This window comes from Haliotis asinina, chromosome 11, assembly GCF_037392515.1.
Source record: "Haliotis asinina isolate JCU_RB_2024 chromosome 11, JCU_Hal_asi_v2, whole genome shotgun sequence".
Classification (NCBI taxonomy): Eukaryota; Metazoa; Mollusca; class Gastropoda; order Lepetellida; family Haliotidae; genus Haliotis; species Haliotis asinina.
In genome coordinates this window covers 57,574,288-57,598,015 of record NC_090290.1, presented here as the reverse complement: position 1 = coordinate 57,598,015, position 23,728 = coordinate 57,574,288, and the positions used below count along the sequence as shown (strand labels likewise).

Below are 23,728 nucleotides of genomic sequence, written 5' to 3'. Positions count from 1 at the left end.
ATTTTAATATAATTGTATGTTTATATACATATCCTGTATCATGGTATGCACTTCTATATCTTGATACGACAATGAGTGGAACGATGTAAACTTTTTTTCTGTGGGCCTCTCTTGTCCATCCTCCCAAACACTCCATACTACCCTCATTATAAGACAGCTTCCCAACTCAGGCAACACATGTAACACCAACTACCCACATGACTAGTCACTGATATTTTGAACACAACCACAGGTCTACTCACATTCGACAAAGGTCTTGCAATATCTGACAATGTTGGGATGACGCAGCTCCTGTCGAATGATGTTCAACTCATTCTGGATCTCCCCAACACTTTCTTCCTTCTCCTTTGCATTCTTCCCAAATGCTGAGTGCTGCAGATTTAACTGCACAGAAGAAACACGCTGTGATTAGTTCGAGTACTTTACACATTAGACACTCCGAACTCTATTTAGTAAGCAAACTGCAAGTTGCAGAAATCAACACAAGGTAAGCTGAATAAAGTTTGACGAATCAACTGTAACAAGCCAATGAAGTTCACCTCTGATATAGCAGACAGCAGCACCAACTCCCCTCCATTCACAATTATCCCTAAATCTCGATAAATGTAACCTTAACCCCCTGGATGCCACAGTGACATATATGTCCTTCTTCTTCACTCCTCACTTTGAAGTCAAATACACAGTTTTGAATTCTGCGGAAAATTTCCTGTTTCTTGATGCCATTCACTATTATCTCAGACCAAGCCAAAGTGCTTAATATTACCTTTCAAATTAGGCTTCATGGAAATGACTGATCCATGTAGTGGTGATATGAAGTCAGGCATCAACCAGTAAGGAGCATCAACTATTCTACACTGACCATGTTATCATATGACCAAGGTAACAGACACCTACCTCCTTCAAGGCCAGGAAAGTCTGTCCTGCCGACCTCTTCTTCACCTTGAAGACCGAGCCAAAAGCACCACTCCCGAGCAGCTCAAAGACAGCATAGTCGCCAATATATTTGGATGCTGATCGCTCCTGGTTTGTATCGCAGATATTTTCACGGATCTCTTCTATCTGATCTTTCTATAATCACAAACCAATAATCAAAGAAAACCTGAGCATAAAATTATTTCAGGAATCAAAACCAGGTTTTGACAGTTCTGACCAAAATCTTGAAGTTGAATACCTTCAACGGTGAGGATACTTTATTAAAGTGGCATTTTCAACCATAATTAATAAAATCAACATATAACTGTTGATTTGCTAACACCTACACATGTACCATCAAACACTGTTCATTCAGACAGCAGGTGCTCTGAGGAAACCATCTAAATTAACTAATGTTAACATGAACAATACTATCATGGGCTTCAATTGTTGTACTCTTTCACTTTATTTAATGCTATTTTATTTCTTGTGCAGTAAGTCAAGGATACTTTGTATGTGTATGAAAGCTAAAAACTTCAGGATCTTGAATATTTGTGTGTTCTCACATCTTCCCAATAACAAAATATCCCCCCCCAAATATTCATGATCATTAACTCCCTTATTTGGTATGTGTCAGTGCTCCCAGATCAATCACCATGATGGTACTAATAAAGTTCCACTGAACAAGGATTGTCTCATTTAATAAGATTCTTTCACATTGTTCTCAAATTTGACCCGAGCATAATACCACTTCATCCATTCATAGCAGTCCTACTCTCAAGCAATATATTGACAAAAAACTAACTGGTAAACTGTTCATCTTGTGCACAAGTTTCTTGTAGGCTGACAGATCCTTGTTGTAATGTCCAACATCAATAAACATCTCATATAGCTTTGGTGGAAACAGACACTTGAAGAGCCGACGATTCCTCTCCATACTGAATAGGAATCTCAGAGCACGGAATGCATTTCTCTGTGGAAAAAAAGTGATTCATCCATTCAACCCTTTCAAACAGGAAATTCTGTTTTGAATAATATAACTACCTTAACTCCACTTTCATTATCTAAAAGAGAACTTGAAGTAAGCAGGTCACACAAGCTTTAGTGAATCCCTTTGAGCTAACAAGCCATGAGTCTAACTCTGAGGTTTAATCCCTCTGATTGCAGTAACAGCTAATTCTTTATGCAGACAAACCAAGAACCAAAATCTGACAAATGTAATTTTCTTAATAAAATTGGTATTTTATACTCATCCTGACTCATGCTTGTTATGCTTATCTCCTTCCTCTATGTGAAGATAAAGGAACACTTGAAATCCCTTGAAGTTCCCTTCTAATTGAAGCACATGTACAATACACTCACCCATTGGGAGCCTCCTTTTCCTGCCAATATGGTCACACAACCTGCCATGCTTGCCTCTTTCTCTGAATCTCATAAGCCAGACACGAGAATTACAGTGAATTCAGAGTCGCTGAGAGGGGCTTTTGGGAGGGCTTGACGCCATGAGTCAGTATAGGTATGAAATATCAATTTTATTCAGAAAATTACATATTTTTCCTTATCCTGACTCATGCTTATTATGCTTACAGAATCGTAATGAAATGATGGTGGGTCAGGCCATGCTGGATTCTGTTGACTGCCATATCAGTACATCCAGTACTTCCATATCAGTACATCAAGTATCTTCATTACAAGTACATGGTCAGAATCACTCGTGCTAGCCCGTTCAAGACGTGCGCAACTCAACCATCATACTCTGTAGAGCATCTTGGTCTCAACAAGTCACGTGATAATAGGGTGAGTGAAACTCAGCAACTTTGTGGAACCGTTAGTTGTTCTGCTACAACAATTAGCCCAAACTGGTTAGTGCCAGTGGCATCCCCTGTGGTGATGTCCCATAGGTTGTGATTGGCAAACAGCGTATTCAATTTCTGAAAGCAGCTCTCCATTATGGTTGATAAGGAGTAGTTTCCATGAAAAGCAAGTGTCGACACTAAGGCTCTCACTTCATGTGGATTGGAGGCTCACAGAGACTCGAGTCCTGCTGCTTTTTAGACCCTCAGTGTAACAGCTCTCATCCATACTGATAGTGTGTGTGTGGTGTAGGTGTCTCAGTAGATAATAGGATGTAAGGCACTTGAAACATTGTCTCCTTGGTTTAGTACATTGGAGAAATATATTTTAAACACTCTGACTGGGCATATGATAAATCTTATGTATCATGTGGCCCGAGGACTAAAGATGATGCCGGGATGTGTGCCAGCTGTCCCGAGTTCATGGCCATAAAATCCCATCTCAGTCCTAGATGTACAATCTCACGATTATTGGAGTCGAATTGTGTGTGATTGTAGTAATGAGCACGCATTTCTGACATCCATGCCACTGATGCTAGAGTGAGTAGGAACAGCGTTTTCTGTGTCAATAATTCAAGTCATGTCCAGTCTAGTGGCTTGTAGACATCACTCATGAGGTGTTGAAGTACAACATTTAGGTCGCTGGAGTCTTAAATCTGCATTGTTGATCCTCCAGCTTGAACGAGGGTAGTAAGGTAAGGCGTGACCATGGTACAAGTGGAGGTGCAAGTCATCAATGATGTCGAAGATTTGAAAGGTCAGCTGTAGCAGAGTATGAGATCATGTTGATCCTTGCTTGTTTATGCAGAACACTACTTTCCAGTTGTCTGTATGAACCATCATTAGTTTGTTCCTCAATGCTGTCGACCAGTGCCGTACTGCGTTGATTATAGCTTTCATCTCAAGGTGGTTGAAAATGCTGAATGAGTTCATTGCTCATCCAGATTCCTGCTGCCATCTCCTTTTTTAGGTGAAGACCCTAACTTTGTAGCACCACATCTACGTAGAGATGGTTGTTATAGACCAGCTCTAGTAAATAGGTCCCTGCGCAGAGATTCGATCGGTGAGTTCATCATAGTAGATATGGCCTTAAGTTGTCTGGCAGAGCAATCCGATCCAATGTGTTGTACTTCTTGTCTCTCATTCTCTGAACCCCAGAGAATTTTGACTTGTTGCAGTAACACTGGGAGGACAGTGGTCAAAGTGTCAATCGACTTTATCATCATTACTTCCCCGAAGTCCAGAGTAATTGATTTAGAGACATCCTCAATAATCTCTGAGTCTGAGAAGAGGGCTTCCTCCTGTGATGGAAGAGCATGCCTGAGTGGGGAACGATGTCCATGCAGTGAGTGTCATCGTGCTCCTCGTGTCCATATTATCCCTGGAATGACTACCATTCCATCAGTGCCTTCACTCTTTTCTGTGTGAGTCCACATCTGATGAAGATGATGAATGATGATGGCATCTCCAACGAACAAGGGATGTAGACAGTAAACGCTTGTGAGATCTATGAGTGCGACCACTCGGTGAGTCAATGGGAGGAATATCATCCATACTACAATGTGAGGATACAGCTGATGGTGATGATTTCCGTGAATGAGAACATGCATACAATGCCTCTTTTTCATCCGACAGACCTATTGCAGCCGATGAACTGTCGTGAAGGGCAGTAGGTGATCTCATTGCCGAAAGACTTTGGAGTAGTCGTGGAATGTTGTTCAGCACAGTAGCTGAAGACGTAGTCTTTGACCAAGACAACTTCAGCTGCTTAGGTTGAGATGTGCCCGGTTCTGACAACATTTTCTTCTGATATCTAGACAAAGATTCACCGATATCTTGACCACGCTCCCGGGGTACATCTGGCTGATCACTAAAATGTTGAATGTGAGCCGTTAACAACATGTGGTTACTAAACGCAGAATAACCGATTAAGACATGACTAGCAACAGTCTATGTTGTCAATTAGAAGGGAACTTCAAGGGATTTCAAGTGTTCCACAATCTTTGCATAGAGGGAGGAAAATAAACATAAGTCAGGATAAGGAAAAATTATGGGATTTCAATAAATGAGGGAGTGAGTGAGTATGGTTCTAAGCAGCTTTTAGCAATATTTCTGTAATGTTAAACTGGGGGACACCAGAAACGGACTTCAGATAGGCACTGGAAAATATGGATCTTTCTTAACAATGATGACTGTTCAAACAGTTTTTACTTGTGACCAACATATCCTATTGGTTACGTGGAATCAAAGTAGTCATTAGATTTACCCCGAAGCTACCTCAATACTAACCAGACAACATAATTATTCTGGCCAGAAGGATACCATGTTAGTGCTATTCTATGATTACATCAAATACCTCCGACCGAACATTCACACTCTGTTTGAACCATATCAGTCAAGCCAATGTAGAAAGACAATTTGAACAGTAGTTTTTACAATAAAACAAAACATTCAAAAGATAAATAATACAGTTGCCACTAAATGTTTATGTTTATTATTGTTATAGGTTATTTATATAGCGCACATATCCACACATCTAATGCTTGCTCAAGGCGCTGGTATTTAACTTAATTTTCCGTTTGGGATGAAAACATCATAATTATTTCAATGTTGTTTCATATTGTCCCTAAACAAAGGTCTGGCATACTTGTAATTTCTCGACTGTCTTGGATTCTTTGTGTCCAGCTTCATGAGGCAGAATAAGCAGTCCGAGGGAGTAGACACCATTAGCCTGGACAATCTGTTGAGCGTTGGTATCGTTCAGGACCAGCTCTGTCAATGCTGCACAGCACGCTGGGACAGGAAGATTTACTAATATATTAGCCATGTGGGGAACAGATCAGCATCTTAAGTAGGCAACACACCTCAAGCAAGCACTATGTAGTTCAGAATCTTTAATTCAAAAGAATTTAGAAATTATGTCAAAAGCTGTAATGCAAAACTTGCTACACCTTTAATACCTCATAAAACTACAAGTTATTACAATTTTTTCGATGTTTGTTGTACATGGCATAGATGAAAGTTATCCTTCCATGAATACATCACAAAAAAGGGTTCACAATAGCCATCAGATTTTCACATTCTCACTAATTGCCTTACTAGTTGTATTACTCCACAGTAATTCCAGATATCACAGACCTTGTTATAATCAAACCTTGGCAAGATTAATGAGTGCTTGATAAACAACATATCCAGCCACAGGGAATGTTACTGCCACTGAAGCTAAGCCTATGGTTCATATAAACTCCCTTTCATGACACGCATGGGTGATATATGGACCATTTCTAACATGAAATCCCAGGGAGCTGTACAGAAGGAAAAAAGTTACCTGATTTGAGATCATACTGCCTGTACAAGATCTCCTCTTGCTGCAAAGAAGAAAGATTCAACATTAATTCACAGAATACTAAAACTGATATGATGCAAATATAACGCTTTAATATATCGTCTGAAAAAAGTAAGATTTGTGAAAAATATATAAAGTGCTAAAATCTGGACCAAATAAAACAATAACTGAAAGTATGAGCTGTGAGTAATCTTCCCTTTGTATTGGGCACAGATAAGAGTTATCTTTACTTGTACATGTCATAGATAAGAGTTATCTGTCCTCGAGTACTTCACAAAAAAGAGTTTGCAGTAGCAACTGGTCACATCAGAACCAGTTAACTTCAGCCACAGGAACTTTTAACTGAATTAATAATCCAGTATGTTCAAGGAGGACATGCTTTAAGTATGACTGAACACACAAGCTGATCGTTATTGTAGTAATATTCTAACAAAACCAAAGTGGACACTTTCAAGCAAAGAGTTACTGCATCAGAGTAAAAGACCCAGCTTCAGTGAAACATACACTCTGTATTTTCCAGATGTAACTGAAAGTTACTATGTCTCATCAAGGCATGTTTGCTGTTTCCGGCATCAGCAACAGTCCAATCCACACATAGACACTATCTTACAGGGTTATATAGTGTAGTCACTAATTTCAAACTAGAGCAGACAGGGGACGAGTCTCTTCCCAGAATAATAATTAAACTAAATGCAACAAATTAAATTAAAATGCATTCTAGAATGATTCCATTTCAAAAGTGATTATGTTGGTGCAATGTTGTAAGATGACAAGCAAACACACTGTCATGCTATGTTAATCGGGAAGTGAATATGAAGTAATTAATGACAGACAGATGGGGGTTAATAGCCATTTGGAAACTTCATTCATAAAGTGAATAATTACTATCTTTTTATAAGAATGTCAACAAATGCAACATATTTGTTTTAATTACTATTTTTTCATTTTCAGTTATAGGTAATACAATTGGAAATTGCTTTTCCTGTTAATAGTGTTATACATTCCTCCCACAAATCTCACTAGGAATAAACTGAGATAATATTGATGAAAATACTGGTAAATGTTGATGAAAACACTGGTAAATGTTGCATTACCTCCAAAGATGTGTTAAAGTTGAGCAACAAGTTGTGTTACCCTGATAACAGGTGTTATAGTAAGAATTTTATGGTCATCTTTGGATGAACTTGAACATGTTGTTTGATGGGATGCATAAGTTCTGTGTCACATGCAAATGGTACAATGGCTTGTTAAAGCTGAGGTAGGAAACAAATCAGAAAACATTTAAGGAGAATGTCACACACCAGGTTTGCAGGCTCTGCCCACCTCATCATAAGCCACAGAGCAATTAATCACAGCACACCAGACCTCTGCATACGAGGTAACCAAGCACACACCCAACAACCAAGGCACATGCTTCTCACCTTGGTCTGACCACGCTTTGCCCTTCCATAACCCTCCATACCCTGGTGAGGTAGGATCATACATCTATATATATATCTATACGTATCTCAAAGGACAGGTACTTTTCAGTATGTGTCAGTGGTATACAGTGACTGACTTTAGCCACTTGTCCAAACGACAGTCTAGAAAAATTCTGTACACACACATATATAGTATACAATCAAACACCATTGTGTCTAATTCTCATAAGTCGATGTCTCGGTTGTCTCGATATAACATCTCGGTCCCGGCAAAATCCTTCATTATTTATCATAATTTGAACCCCTTTAACTCTATACAGATGTCTTGATATTTTGGATATCTTGATATGATTTCATGGTTCTGACAAGCAAAATTACCCTTTTGACTCAAATTTATTTGCACATAAAGTCAATATACACCTGCCTTTCTCGGACAAGTCTCCATGTGTTTATACACATGCTGCGGCATGTCTGAGCAGTCTAGCAAAGGACCCTGCTTATGTGGTTGAATGGCACAAGGACTTGTTATGTATCAAGAGAGGTTGACCAGTGTTGTATTCCAGCACCAAATGTCCGTCAGTTAAAACTTTCTGTTTTCTTCACTTCATTTGTGGATTAAATCCATTTCAAAATGGACACTATGGCAGCTTACAATTTGTTATTTGCAATCTCTGTGAGGACCAATAAATAACAGATATGCAATCTACTGGGTTGTTTTGTTTTCTTTCATGTTGGTATGTGATGATATGCCCAACTAGGATGTGTCGATATTCAGATAAGTCAATATTTTTTCTTGGTCTGGTAAATATAAAAACCAAAAACAAAAAAACCCCAAAAAACCCCCGATGCCCTGATCTTTGAATAGACTTGAAACAACACATGGCATAATACTGTGCCCCATCACTTCTTATTTCCACTTAGAAATCATTTGGAGTAAATTGTTTCTTTCTCCTGACATCCAAAATAATTGCATATACCAACTGCACAATTTGGAAGTCCGGCAGTAATCCTAATCCCTCCTCTTCCTAAAAACAACACCCCTCATGATTTCTTATTCCACATGTTCTGCAGACAAGGGCAAACCGTGCCACTTAAACTACATGGTAGGCGTGTCAAATCAGCAGGTTTGTGGAGTAAAGTGCAGCCGATATCTATCAGCATGACAAGTAAGATGTACATTTGAAAAAGACACAAAGTTAACAGTTGTCTCTGACAGAAACACTAACATATTACAAGTGTACAATTTCCTGCTTTCAAATGTACTGGTTCTTGAACACATGACATTTTATAGTTCATGTGTAAAGTACTGATAATCTTCATGAAAACAACGGCAGCTACCATGAAGTAAATGAACACAGAATGACTAAATGTTTGTACACCTACCTCAGCATCTAAGATAGCCGGAGTCCTGCCATGTATTCCAGCACTAGCCATTGCACCATCACTAGCCTCGGATCTCTCTGTTACAAACATCCGATCACTGAAACATGACACACTTTATTATTTACCCTATGCTATGAAGAACACAACAATTCCCCAACATTACATTTACCATTACAGATTGACAACTTCATTGCTTATCAAAATCTAAACTAACATTTTGTTCCAGAAATGTAAGTTCAAATATTAACAAAAGAGTGGACATATCTCCCTTTGTATAGTGCTATTAAAAAAAGGAGATTGGCTATTATTTTCCACCAAATTTGATTTTTTCATTTCCATTGGCTGCCTTCCTTTCAGTGAAGAAAATATTAGCGTTGTATTTTTGTTTAACATCAAATTCAAATATTACATATACTTGCTGATAGCCTCTTTACTTCAGCCTAAAAGGAAGACGCATTGAAAGGTTCTCATTTACCATGTTCATAAGGAAATGGGAATTGTCACAACAATCACTAAACCTTTTGCTAGTTTCCTGAATAACTTCAATACGAAAGGTCCCTTACAAGATCTTGTCCACTGCTCAAGCCATGTCCCTTTAATAACCTATGTAGTTGTAATAAGGGTCAGGAAAGTTTGTGAAGTCAAGAGTTACCTCCCATTATCAGGGCTTCTGTTTCCAGTTGTTATCAGTCTGGATAAACCTGATTTTGTATTTTCTGTTGGTGTACAATTACAAGACTTTGAACAGTATTCAGGTCACATGATGTGCATCAAGGTGGGTGGGTGAGTGGGTGAGTGAGTGAGTGAGTGAGTGAGTGAGTGAGTGGGTGGGTGGGTGGGTGAGTGAGTGAGTGAGTGAGTGAGTGAGTGAGTGAGTGAGTGAGTGAGTGAGTGAGTGAGTGAGTGAGTGAGTGTAGTTTACTTCACTTTCAGCAATACTCTAGCATTTTCATGATAGGGGACACCAGAAATGGGCTTCACATACGTGGTGAATCAAGCCAGGGTCTTGCATGTGACAAGTGAATGGTTTAACCACTAGGCTACTCCACTGCTCCGCTTGATGTGTGAGGATGCAAGGAAAGCATTGAACAGTGCACAGTTCATACATTTTCAACTTGTGGTTAACAAGCCTAAATCAGGGTGATCCAGGCACTGATTGTTTACAGCCATGTTTCTGCCATCCCTAACTTGGCATGCTGAATGGGAGAGCTTTAGTTGCCGGCATGGTTATGAGGCTGGTGACTTGCCCAGCATGTTATTCTTGTCAAGATATAAGGGGCTGATCAGTTCTCGCAAAGCAAGATGTAACTCTAGGGGAAGGTAGACTCTGAAATGTACACATTCCCCTCAACAAATTTTACAGAAGAAAAACGTTCTTTGAGACTTTCTTCATTTTCTGAAACCATGGAAAACTAGACTTGCCACATAATCTAGACTTGCAAGGCCGTATTTGTTACTGGGTTTGTATGAGAGACTATGGGAAGAACGACATGAGAGACACTTACTGCAGCAGAGAGAGGAGAAGAGGGATTCCGCCCAGCTGTCGGATGTCGCTGCTGGTGTCTGGGTCCGAGCACAGCTGGACAATACACCACACTACATGCCACAACAGGTTCACATTGTCTGAGTGTAGCTGACTGCAAATGTATAAGGTGTTACAACAGTTCTATATCAGTGGAATGACATTAAATCACACTGAAGATTCATTTTCAATTAACCGGTTTACAGGTCCACAGAATCCATTGGTTTAGAGGCCCACAAGACCTAATTTCACAATGGTAAAATACTGAGAATAATGTAAACAGGTTGAGATAATGTAAACAGGTTGAGATAATGTAAACAGGTTGATATAATGTAAACAGGTTGAGATAATGTAAACAGGTTCATATAATGTAAACAGGTTGAGATAATGCAAATGAGGTAAGTTGAAAAACGACCTAAGGTGATGTAAAGGATCTGAGATGATGTAAAGGATCTGAGATGATGTAAAGGATCTGAGAAGATGTAATGATCTGAGAAGAGGTAAAAGGCTTAAGATGATGTAACAACCTGAGCTGATGTAACAACCTCTGATGACGCAACAACCTGAGATGATGTAACAACCTGAGCTGATGTAACAATCTGAGCTGATGTAACAACCTGAGATGATGTAACAACCTGAGCTGATGTAACAACCTGAGCTGATGTAACAACCTGAGATGATGTAACAACCTGAGATGATGTAACAACCTCTGATGATGTATCAACCTCAGATGATGTAACAACCTCAGATGATGTAACAACCTGAGATGATGTAACAACCTCAGATGATGTAACAACCTGAGATGATGTAACAACCTGAGATGATGTAACAACCTGAGATGATGTAACAACCTGAGCTGATGTAACAATCTGAGCTGATGTAACAACCTGAGATGATGTAACAACCTGAGCTGATGTAACAACCTGAGCTGATGTAACAACCTGAGCTGATGTAACAACCTGAGCTGATGTAACAACCTCAGATGATGTAACAACCTGAGATGATGTAACAACCTGAGATGATGTAACAACCTCAGATGATGTAACAACCTCAGATGATGTAACAACCTGAGATGATGTAACAACCTGAGATGATGTAACAACCTCTGATGATGTAACAACCTGAGCTGATGCAACAACCTGAGCTAATGGAACAACCTGAGATGATGTAACAACCTGAGCTGATGTAACAACATGAGATGATGTAACAACCTGAGATGATGTAACAACCTCAGATGATGTAACAACCTGAGCTGATGTAACAACATGAGATGATGTAACAACCTGAGCTGATGTAACAACCTGAGATGATGTAACAACCTGAGCTGATGTAACAACCTGAGATGATGTAACAACCTGAGATGATGTAACAACCTGAGATGATGTAACAACCTCAGATGATGTAACAACCTGAGCTGATGTAACAACCTCTGATGACGTAACAACCTGAGCTGATGTAACAACCTGAGCTGATGTAACAACCTGAGATGATGTAACAACCTCTGATGATGTAACAACCTGAGCTGATGCAACAACCTGAGCTGATGTAACAACCTGAGCTGATGTAACAACCTGAGCTGATGTAACAACCTGAGATAACGTAACAACCTGAAATGATGTAAACAACCTAATATAGCATAATGACCGGAGATATTGGATATGACCTGAGATATTGTATACTGCCTGAGATGAATGTTATTACCTGAGCAGGATGGGGACCCCATCATATAGCCTGACCAGGTCCCTGCTTTGAGCATCAGCACACAGGTACCGCAATAGACTAGCTGCCAGCCTGAAACATATACAAACACACAAAATGTCATGGACGTCAACTTCTGCTTTATTGTTGACATCCATGACATTTTGTCTTATTCTTGAATACCGACTTCTACATGCCTCTCAAGAACCCACATACAGATACAACATTATCCATTAGCTGCTACCTCCACATTTTGTATAAATGTGACATCAAACAGTCCATAATATTTTTAGTAATGAATTACTGTAATAAAACTTCATGTGGGAATTACCTTCAGTGGGAATAAATTGTACATGAATCATACATGTCCCAATAACATTAACAGGTAATCAGTAGACTCATGCTTATATGACACAGCATATGTTGTGTCTGTTTACCAGCAATTTAGAAATGTATACTATTATTCTGTTTCCATGGAGTTGACATCCCAAAGAATAAGCCCTTTTATCTTATGTCACACGTAATGTCATTTTTGAATTGGCTGAGTCAATCAATGTACCCCTCGTACAAGCGAGTAACATGCTCTATGTGATGCTATGTCACCTCCAGGAAATGCAATACTGTGGGAATCCAAAGGTACTTCATGTTATTAGTGTTTGGGATAATGCCTAACTCTGGTACTCCTTATTGTGATCCAATACCCACAATACAAAATTAACATTGAGGTGTTGGTAAGATACATACATTGTTCACTAGTCCCTGGGGGCTCATAGGTTGATGTGGCCTCAATGTTTGTTTAACTTCATGTTGCCCTTCGGGCTTAGGGTGCAAAAACAAATGTAGAGGGTACATGAACCCATGTCCCCATCGGGACCAGTGAACAACTTATAATGTACTTTATTTCTGAATGCTTATCACAGATCTCATCAAGATCGAAAATGATCCCTTTCTAAATCAGCTGTTAATAATGTTCAACACTTACTTTTTTGACAAGGTATCATATTCCTGTATGAAGCGAAGAAGTATCTCTATACAGTAACTGAGTTCACCAATCAACTGCCTCGGCTTGGGGCTGGAAAACAAATGGCCTTCACTTAGATCAGAGATTTATCTCAGGGCAAATATTTGTCCCCAACTCAACAACTAATGTCACCTAACATTCCAAAATTAAGAAAAGAAATTTCAAAACCCACAGTGTTGAAATGTTATTTTGTTTACATATGTTTCACTTTCTAGGACCACTACAGGTGTGTCCTTGCATATAAGAGGACCAGTTATGTACATCTCATCTTATAGTGAGTGAGTGTAGATTTATGCCGAACTCAGCAATATTTCAGCTATATGGCAATAGTCTGTAAATAATCAAGTCTGAACCAGACAATCCAGTGATCAAAAGCATGAGCATCAATCTGCACAACTGGGATACAGTGACATGTGCCAACCAAACCCCGAGTCCATCCACTCAACCCTGTCGGTCTCTTACAACAAGCAAGAGTTACAGAAGATTAATTCAAACCCAGGTCTTCATGGGTACCTTTCTTATAAGGGAACCAGTAATTGTGTATCCTTTCTTGTAAGAGGACCAGTAAAGGTGTATCCTCTCTTGAGAGAGCACTAGTTATAGTGTGTATCTTTTCTTCTAAAAGGGCCAGTAATTTACATCCGTTCTTACAAGAGGACCAGTAATTGTGTATCCTTTCTTATAACATGACCAGTAATGGTATATCCTTGTCCACTTATTTGTATTCCACTGAAGGCAATTTAAAACAATCTGTTCCTGAAAAAATAGGGACAAAACAAAACAATAATTGTGAGGACACAAAAGTGTGGACATTCTAAGCAATATTGTTAAAATCTAAATACTTTAGATATTTAATTATTTATCTTACCATAGGTCTATAGCATATTACCTCAAGCTTCGTTTAGTAGGAGATCTGACAGAGTTGAATTGCTATTCAATCTTGAATGGCTACCTCGAATTCGACGCCTGTAATGATACAGAAGGTCTATAGCATATGGATGCAGCAGACAGGACGATGGTGCAGGCCTCCAGGGGACCATCAAACGTCTATCATCCCACATATGCCTCGGGCAGCCAGACCACTACTGATTCACAAACGCTGTTCACAGTCTGCCACATAAATCTCTCGGGAGGTCAACTGGAACCTGAATCAGAGTAGTAAGTCACATACTAACCACCTGACGGGCATGGTACATTATCTCACGTAAGTACAAGACCCCTATAGACCAAGGTAAGTAAGATCGTACCTTATAGGGTGGACGGACGCGTGAGCTGCTGTGCAACCACCAATGGTCCCAAAGACTGCAAAGACTGCAGCCCCTCCACATCTTCCACCGCCAAGTCCTGCAAGTAATGGTTAGTAAACACTGTAGAGGACCGCCAGAAGCATCCAGGAATAATGACAGGAACTGTACAGTTTCTGAGCAGAGCCATTGTTGATGCTAGCACTCGAATCTGGGTTGTTTCTGTGCATCGTAAGCCGCCAGGATGGTCTGCCTCAACCATAAGGCTACTGTGTTCCTAGTGACTTCCCCTCTAGCAGTCATGGAAAAGGGCAGGAACCTCTTCCTAGTTCCCCGACGAGGAGAGGACTTCCTGATATATAATCTGAGCGCCTGAACCAGACAGAGTAACTGCTCTTCCCAATCCTCTGGTCTGATGATGGCAGTAAGAGGGGGGATGGTGAATAACCTGTCTGGTTGACCTGGCAGCTGGTTCTTTGTCAGGAAATCCCAGAGAAGGCCCAGTGTACAGCCCCATGTCTGGTCTGTTCAAACCAGACCCTAATCATATCCACTGTGTGAATTTCACTCTTGCTGCTGTAGCTAGCCCCAACAGAAACACTGTCTTCCTTGTTAAGTTGTCAAACAATGCCCTGTCCAGTGGCTCGTAGGGGCGACCTCTCAAGTGCTGAAGTTTAATGCTGACAGGTAAGTCCCAATGGTACTGCCCTTGAGTTTCCTCGAGCACCGTAAATAACATAAAAACTCCGCAGAAAGTGGGGAGACACTAACAACGGGTCCTGCGACTTCCTGGCACAGAACTTCTCAAATGTAGCCCACTTGTCATCATAGAGTGACTGAATGGAAGCTCTGTGCGCCCGGGCGATGATCTTCGCCACTTGAGATGAGTACCACTTGGCCCTCAAAGACCTTTGCAGATGGTCCAGACGCATAGATGAAACCGTGCCGGATCCGGGTGCAGTGTGCAACTGTGGGGATGGCATAGCAACTGGTCCCACTCTGGAAGCCAGAACGGATCTTTTCCTGTGAGGCGGCACAACTCTGGGAACCACGTCCTCGCTGGCCACCAGGGCGTGACCAAAAGCAGATGGATCTTCACCGTGAGCTTGATTTTCGCCACTACCATTGGTACCAGCACTGGCGGAGGGAAGACATACGCGTCCAGTCCCTCCCATGACATCGACAGAGCATCGACCGCCCAAGCTGCCGAGTCTGGTATCAGAGAAACGTACACTGGGAGCTGAGTGTTGAACCTCGTGGCAAATAGGTCTATCAGTGGGCGCCCATGATCCTGACATATGAGCTGAAATATCTCCAGCTGAAGCATCCACGGCTTCCCTGATCAGGAGAGTGCATCGGCTAGGACATTCCTGCAACCTGGGATATGACGAGCTCTGGCCTCAATGTCGTTTGCGTCTAGAACACTGGCTAAGAACATCTGATCCAGCAGGGACTTGGACCTGGTTGTCCCCTGTCTCAAAATCAGCCACACGACAGTCGTGTTGTCTGAAACAATCAACAGGTTGGAGTGGCGTAGTAGCAGCGCCCAATGTTCTACAGCTAGGATCACTGCCTGCAGCTCGAGATTGTTGATGTGCCACCTTGCTTCTAAGTTGGACCAGAGCCCTGCGACTGTCTGACCGTTGACCTGAGAAACAACAGCTCTGACAGTCCCTTCGCTATGAACCGGGAAAACTTCTCCCACCGGTTGAGAGGGATCCGAACATGGTCGTACTGTGTCTGGAACAGGCCCCCAAGAAACACCAATTCCTGCGTGGGATGCAACTGCGATTTTTCCCGGTTGATTATCCATCCAAACTGCTCCAGGAGATGGATGGTAAAGTCTAGCTGCCTGCGCAGCAACTGAGGTTCAAACTGGTTGAGAAGGCAATCGTCTATGTACGGGTCGAAATCTATCTGCCCGAGATGAAGAAATTGACAGATTGGCGTCGTGATTCTGGTAAATAGCCATGGGGCCGTGGAAATGCCAAACGGCAGGACCCACCACTGGTAATGTCAACCGTCGAACACGAACCTCAGAAACTTCCTGTGAGCCGGGTAGATGGGGACATGCAGATATGCATCCTGTATGTCGAGACTGCACAGCCACGTTCCCAGGACCAACTTGAGGTGCAGCTGTTCCAGAGACACCATCTTGAAGTGATAAGGCTCCATCAAGTAACGATCGTTGAACGCTGCCATGTTGTGGATCATACGTAATTTGTCGGAGTCCTTCTTGGGAATCAGGAAGATCGGAGAGTAGAACCCTGGCGAGAGGTGTGGGTCCAACACTTCCTCAATGGCACACTTCCCTAGTAACACCTCAATGTTGTCTGCTATCAACTGGCGATGTGACTCTGGATACACCTGCGCCGACGGCTGAGATGTCAACAGTGGAGGTTATATGACCTCCAAAAGATGCCCAGTCTCCCGCCTACCGGTGTAGGGAAAACTAGCACGGCTGGGGGCGGGAGGTCCTCAGTCGTGACAGATAACACCCTCAACATCTTGAATAGGGGCGCTTCCCCAGGGCATCCCTGGTTGCATCTGAAGTCTTGCGACAATCGGCTGCCACGTTGCCCTGGCCCCGACCTCTGGTAAAGGCGGATCTGACAGATTCCCTCCTTGGGATGTAGTGTTTCTTCCCCCTGCAGCGTGTTCCAGCAACTGAAACATGTCTAGACAAGATGACGCTTGAAGTCAAAGTGAAGTTCTCATGGTGTCTGCGTGTATGTGCAATGGGGAGATCCAGAAACTTTCGTATCATTACAGTCATCGAATTTGAGGTAGCCATTCAAGATTGAATAGCAATTCAACTCGGTCAGATCTCCTACTAAGCAAAGCTTGAGATAATATGCTATAGACCTATGGTACGGTAAGTAAAACATTATGTTACCTAATATATGCAATATTTACCTCTGAGCAAGTCCAATAAGTGCATACAAGGAGGAGTGGAGAACGAACACATCGCTAGCAGCCAGCAGTAGAACCAGGGTCTATAGAGGAGACATGGTTGACTTTAACATTATGTATAATACAAGTGTCAACTGAACACTGTCTTAAATTGGCAATATTGCGGCTGTAATATTATGACCGAACTTGAGGATTTCAACTTCTATTTTGTTTCAAAGTGGTGTTTGGTTCAAAAGATAAGAAAGAGAATTTTTTGTTCATGGTTTCATTCGAGCATTCAAGATGTTATGATGAAAAAAAAATAAATAAAAAACATGCAACAATTTTCTGAAAATGAAACATTTGCCAATTTTATTATTTTCTACACTTGTTAGAGTTTATACTGACTAAATTCATTAAACAAGTCAACACTAAATTTAGGCTTTTCAAAATTAGCCTATTTGAAGAAGACTGTAGATTGGATAACATGTTCACATAAACTTACAATGTTTAATTAAACAGTCAGTTCCAGACTTATCAGGAACTATGCATAGATTGCAGTCAGGGAAACAGTACCCACCTGATGGGCTTCACAAGCCACCAGCCATTCCCTCTGTTCCGTCACTGCAGACAATTTTTGGAATATATCTGGATAGAAGACAATTAAATTACACAATATTGGAGCATTTATGAGTAAACAATATCATACTTTCAGAGGGGAAATAGGTTACTGGAAAGGTGAATTTAAGATATTATGCATGTCGAGTTGATACTATGAATGAAGACACTTAGTTGTAGTACTAGCACCTTAATGTAATGATAGCCTGAAGGCACACTTACATGTAGATTTTGCAGTAGACTGAAACTTCAAACGAAGGCAAGAAATGAAAGAATCAGAATTGGTCTTTGGCATCCAATGCTTATCTAAAGTGGCAACAAGTGAAAATGGTTGGTTGGTCAGGCTCACTGACTTGGTTCATGCATGTCATTGTGTCCCACATTCTGTAGATCGATGCCCATGCTGTTGATCACTGGACAGTCTGCTCAGAATGTGATTATTTACACACCACCATCATATAATTGGAAAATTGCTGAGTGCAGTGTTAAAGAAATCATTACATGAGTGAAATATTGTTGGTACCCCTATATTCACATACTTGAAGGATGCCAGAATTCAAAGGCCACTTGGATTGTGAACAACGTGTATGTGTCATTATATCACATACCCTCCATCGGGACATGTTGAAATATTGTTCAGACAGCTATGTATTATATCACATATGCTTATACCATGCATATATACAGCTCTACTGTAAACCTACAACTTACTTGTCATCTCCTTCAGTATCTCCAGCAGGAAGGGTTCATCCCCAAACCTCAGGTAACTATCTGTGGCCTTCTTGAAATGCTGTGTATGAACAATAGATACATGTATCTGAATGCTCTATCCAGAAAGTCTTATAATTAGGAATTCATTCTTTCCAGCGTAGATCAGTGGAGCCCACATGTAGGTATAACAGATGATTAAAGGGGTGGAGTTTGGGTGCGGAGTGCACTAGAAATCTGCTCTAACCTGGTGTTCTTTAGTCAACAATTGAATTGATGATTAGATTCTCACTCAAACCTGTAACGACTGTAAGAGGTGGTATTTTCCCCGTTTCATTTTTAAGTGATTATATGTGAACGTAACTGTCAACAAATGTGATTTACATCAAGCGTGAATGTTTCCATGAAGATAGGACTATATGTATCATGGTGCATACAGTATATATCATCAAGAAAAGCAAACAGGAGCACACAGTATTTTCATCTATAAATACCTTAGGTGACGCAGGAAGTCTGGTAGTGAGCTGGATGTGTTGAATATTTTACAATTATACATTACAACTCACCATATCGGCAAAATAAATTTACCTCTGACAGGTGCTTAACGCCTCCTAGTTGAAAAAATTGTTTCTGGTATGTTGAGTCTCGCATCAGGATCCGCACGCAGATCAAAACACGGAGAATGTTTTCAGGCGGAGCTCGTATCGTCCACTCACTGAAAATCAAATGATCAAAATGAACTGAAAATTTGCCATTTTCAGACACATTCTAAGAATCTAGAACATGTAGACACTGCTGGTGAGCATGACCACCCAATGCACCATCACACACACAGCCACAGCTGGTGAGCATGACCACCCCATGCACCATCACACACACAGCCACAGCTGGTGAGCATGACCACCCCATGCACCATCACACACACGGCCACCGCTGGTGAGCATGAGCACCCCATGCACCATCACACACACGGCCACTGCTGGTGAGCATGACCACCTCATGCACCATCACACACACAGCCACTGCTGGTGAGCATGACCACCCCATGCACCATCACGCACACAGCCACTGCTGGTGAACATGACCACCTCATGCACCATCACACACACGGCCACTGATGGTGAGCATGACCACCCCATGCACCATCACACACACAGCCACAGCTGGTGAGCATGAACACCTCATGCACCATCACACACACACAGCCACTGCTGGTGAGCATGACCACCCCATGCACCATCACACACACAGCCACTGCTGGTGAGCATGACCACCCCATGCACCATCACACACACAGCCACTGCTGGTGAGCATGACCACCTCATGCACCATTCATGCACCATCACACACACGGCCACAGCTGGTGAGCATGACCACCTCATGCACCATCACACACACAGCCACAGCTGGTGAGCATGACCACCCCATGCACCATCACACACACGGCCACTGCTGGTGAGCATGACCACCCCATGCACCATCACGCACACAGCCACTGCTGGTGAACATGACCACCTCATGCACCATCACACACACGGCCACTGATGGTGAGCATGACCACCCCATGCACCATCACACACACGGCCACTGCTGGTGAGCATGACCACCCCATGCACCATCACACACACGGCCACTGCTGGTGAGCATGACCACCCCATGCACCATCACACACACGGCCACCGCTGGTGAGCATGACCACCCCATGCACCATCACACACACAGCCACTGCTGGTGAGCATGACCACCCCATGCACCATCACACACACAGCCCCTGTTGGTGAGCATGACCACCTCATGCACCATTCATGCACCATCACACACACGGCCACCGCTGGTGAGGATGACCACCCCATGCACCATCACACACACGGCACCGCTGGTGAGGATGACCATCTCATGCACCATCACACACACGGCCACTGCTGGTGAGCATGACCACCTCACGCACCATCACACACACGGCCACTGCTGGTGAGCATGACCACCCCATGCACCATCACGCACACGGCCACTGCTGGTGAGCATGACCACCCCATGCACCATCACACACACGGCCACCGCTGGTGAGGATGACCACCCCATGCACCATCACACACATAGCAACTGCTGGTGAGCAAAGATATACTTAGCACCCGTTCATCATTGCCAGAATATCTACAAGAATGAATCTGTGATTTACCTGCAACACAGTCTGTGTTTGGTGAGAGATGAGAAAATCTCTGTAAACTTGGCATGCTGTGGGTGGAGACTGAAGTGACGCTCATTCTGGTATCTCTGACTGCAAGAAAACAAACACAGCACAATATTACTTGTTCTTATCTTATGGTTTATCAAACTTTCCAATGAATCACATTAGTCAAATCACCGAGGCTCACTATCTGATAAAAAATTCTAATTCCCATGATAATATATGAGCAAGGCGACTTAATTTGTCTTTGATCATGTGATACTATGTACTAGAATATACTCTTGAGTCTGCATGACAGATAGGCTTAGTTAAACAGTGGAGATAATAACCTGCCATAGAGGGCCATGTAATAAGCATGGTCAGACATTAGTAACCATGGTAAAGAGAGTTTACCTGAACGTTTCCAGCGCAACTGCCTCAGTAGACTGGTGCTGATGAGATCCTGACTTGGGCTGGGGGCGTGGCCACTTCTCTCCCTGAGAACCAGGGTCACAGGATTCATAGCTCAAGGACGGTAGCTGAGAAAATTTAGGAAATAATCCTTGTATATATCCAGTGTATGATATTTCTATTCCCCATTTCTACCCTCTGACTGAAACTTTTGTGTTGGATCTTCTCACCTTCATCTCTCTTTTCACTTACCTAGCACAAGATATCTTTTGCCGAATAGATCATTATGATTTGATGTCATGCAAGTTAAGATGAATATACTTATTGAAATAAGATACTCTACGTGTGTCCTACCTGTTGTTTGCTGGCTGGAGTTGAGATTAGACTGAGGAGCCTACACAGATCCTTGGGCTCTCTGGAAAGTACAAAGCAAACTGCAAATGGTTGGTGTCCTTTCTATCATTCAAGTTGACATATATGTGAGTGAGTGGGGGAGGGAGGGATGGAGGGAAAGAGGGAGGGAGAAAAAGGAGGGAGGCAGGACAGGAGGATTTACGCTGCCTATTTTTCATCAACATCATGACAAGGGACACAAGAAATGGGCTTCACACATTGTACCCATCTGGGGAGACCTATCTGACCTCTTTCCAAGAGTGTTTTTGTTGTATCTTCATTATCTTCACTCATTATTTACACATTCATGTCTCAAAACCAAAACCAAAACTACTTTTCAAATTACCACAGAGAACTTTGCAAAGAATCATTAACACATTTCAGTAACATGGATGAATGAATTGGTTACAAAATTCAGCTCATAAACCCGCTCTGTGAAAAGTGACATTAACACTGGAGATTATGAAGACAATTTGGTTTGAAACATAAGGTGAAGTAGGGTAGCCTGGTAGTTGAACCATTCGCTTGTAAAGTTAAAGACCGAGGTTCGATTGCCCACAACAGCACAATGTGTTCCCAGCCATGAATAATGCTAAGAGTGGTGAAAAACTAAATTCACTCAGTCACTCAAAACATAAAGAAACAATCTATACTCCACTAATGTAATATGATTTTATATAAGGAGAACTTACTGATCTGGATCTGACGGACTTCTCCGTCTCTTCTCCTGCATGCTAGGCATATTATCAGTGGACGGACGAATGGACGGAATGGACGGATAAGGGCCTGCTTGTCAGTGCCCCTCTACATCATGGACACAAGAGGCCTTCAAGCATTGTCACTCAGCCTAACTACCTGAAAAATAACAGTTTACAGGAATGCAGTATAAAGAAAGATTGCTCCTACATTGTCTTAACCTAGGGATTCCAAAACCTACAACCTTTGATAAGTTAAATATCCAGTGATGTTCTCACTCCCAAACATACGCATCAGTGATCGACATATCATATCTTTATGGTTGTAATATGCAGAAGGGTCACTAGATTACAGGTACACAGCTAATACAAGAAGGTGCATACCTGTCAGTAGAGATATGTGTTTTACTATAGGCTACATAGCCTTTACATTGTGAAAAGACATGTGAACATCTGGTGTAGAATAGGTCATCAACAACCCATGCTTGCCACAAAAGGCTACTATCCTTGTCGTAAGAGGCAACTGACAGAATCAGGTGGACAGGCTCACTGGCTTAGTTGACGTGTCATCGGTTCCCAGTCGCGCAGATCAATGATCATGCTGTTGAGCACTGGGTTGTCTGGTCCAAACTTGATTATTTACAGACTGTCACCATATAGCTGGAATATTGCTGAGTGTGGCACAAAACTAAACTCACTCACTCATTCACTCTTCACTAAAAGCAAGTTTGCTTATTGTGGATAATAATGTTGCTAGGTTTTACTTGTGTTGCTGGGCTTGCAAAGCGACACCTGTCTGATGATTGAAGAAATGAGAGGGTGTCTATCATAACAAAAGATATACAATTAAGAGGAAAAGTCAGACTGACCTGTTTTTGTTGCAGATTAATACATACAAGACTTAAGCTATCAGTGAACAGCACTATTGCTCACAGTAAAAAGCTACACAGTGTGGGACTCAACTGAACAAAAGTACTAGATTCTGCACTTCACTGAGAAAGTATAACCCAAAATATAACATGTGCTACACTGTATTTTCTTAGAGATTTCAGGTAAATGAACAGGTAATAACAAGCCTGGTCAGTGAAAGTGAAATCTGAGATAAACTATCCCAAGACATGATAATTTATCACTTACACTGCACTTTAGGTTCTGCTAGGCATTGTTGTTGAAAGATTTAGAGAAAACTATATCAATGTATATTCTTAAAAATAACAACCAAAATGTAATTTTTAAAATAAAATTATAACATTTATACTTATCCTGACTCATGCTTAATTGTTTATCTCCTCTTCCTGGCGAAGGTAGTAGAACACCTGAAATCCCTTGAAGTTCCCTTCTAAAAGCATGTCTGTGAGGGGCAGCAGGAGGGCTTTCGTCATGAGTCAGGATAAGTTTAAATATCAAATTTATTCAGAAAATTACATATTTTTCCTTATCCTGA

At 41.7% G+C, this 23,728-nt stretch overlaps 1 protein-coding gene across 2 annotated transcripts in view; it reads right to left on the bottom strand.

Annotated features, from left to right (window-relative positions):
* LOC137255601 (serine/threonine-protein kinase Nek10-like) overlaps window positions 1-23,728 on the bottom strand; it is a 43,207-nt gene that overhangs the window by 13,957 nt on the left and 5,522 nt on the right. The window contains exons 2-19 of one of the 2 annotated variants that reach the window (XM_067793038.1): window positions 22,282-22,444; window positions 21,551-21,611; window positions 21,200-21,324; window positions 20,798-20,896; window positions 19,207-19,333; window positions 18,622-18,700; window positions 17,873-17,940; window positions 17,317-17,396; window positions 13,118-13,207; window positions 12,139-12,228; window positions 10,421-10,552; window positions 8,916-9,012; window positions 7,533-7,574; window positions 6,094-6,133; window positions 5,413-5,558; window positions 1,718-1,885; window positions 895-1,068; window positions 243-384 (exon numbers count right to left, since the gene is read on the bottom strand). In XM_067793038.1, the coding sequence (XP_067649139.1) occupies window positions 243-384; window positions 895-1,068; window positions 1,718-1,885; window positions 5,413-5,558; window positions 6,094-6,133; window positions 7,533-7,574; window positions 8,916-9,012; window positions 10,421-10,552; window positions 12,139-12,228; window positions 13,118-13,207; window positions 17,317-17,396; window positions 17,873-17,940; window positions 18,622-18,700; window positions 19,207-19,333; window positions 20,798-20,896; window positions 21,200-21,324; window positions 21,551-21,611; window positions 22,282-22,331 (1,810 nt within the window). In that variant the 5' untranslated portion in view covers window positions 22,332-22,444. The remainder of the gene's footprint in view (window positions 1-242; window positions 385-894; window positions 1,069-1,717; window positions 1,886-5,412; window positions 5,559-6,093; window positions 6,134-7,532; window positions 7,575-8,915; window positions 9,013-10,420; window positions 10,553-12,138; window positions 12,229-13,117; window positions 13,208-17,316; window positions 17,397-17,872; window positions 17,941-18,621; window positions 18,701-19,206; window positions 19,334-20,797; window positions 20,897-21,199; window positions 21,325-21,550; window positions 21,612-22,281; window positions 22,445-23,728) is intronic. The other variant, XM_067793039.1, reaches the window with a different exon arrangement.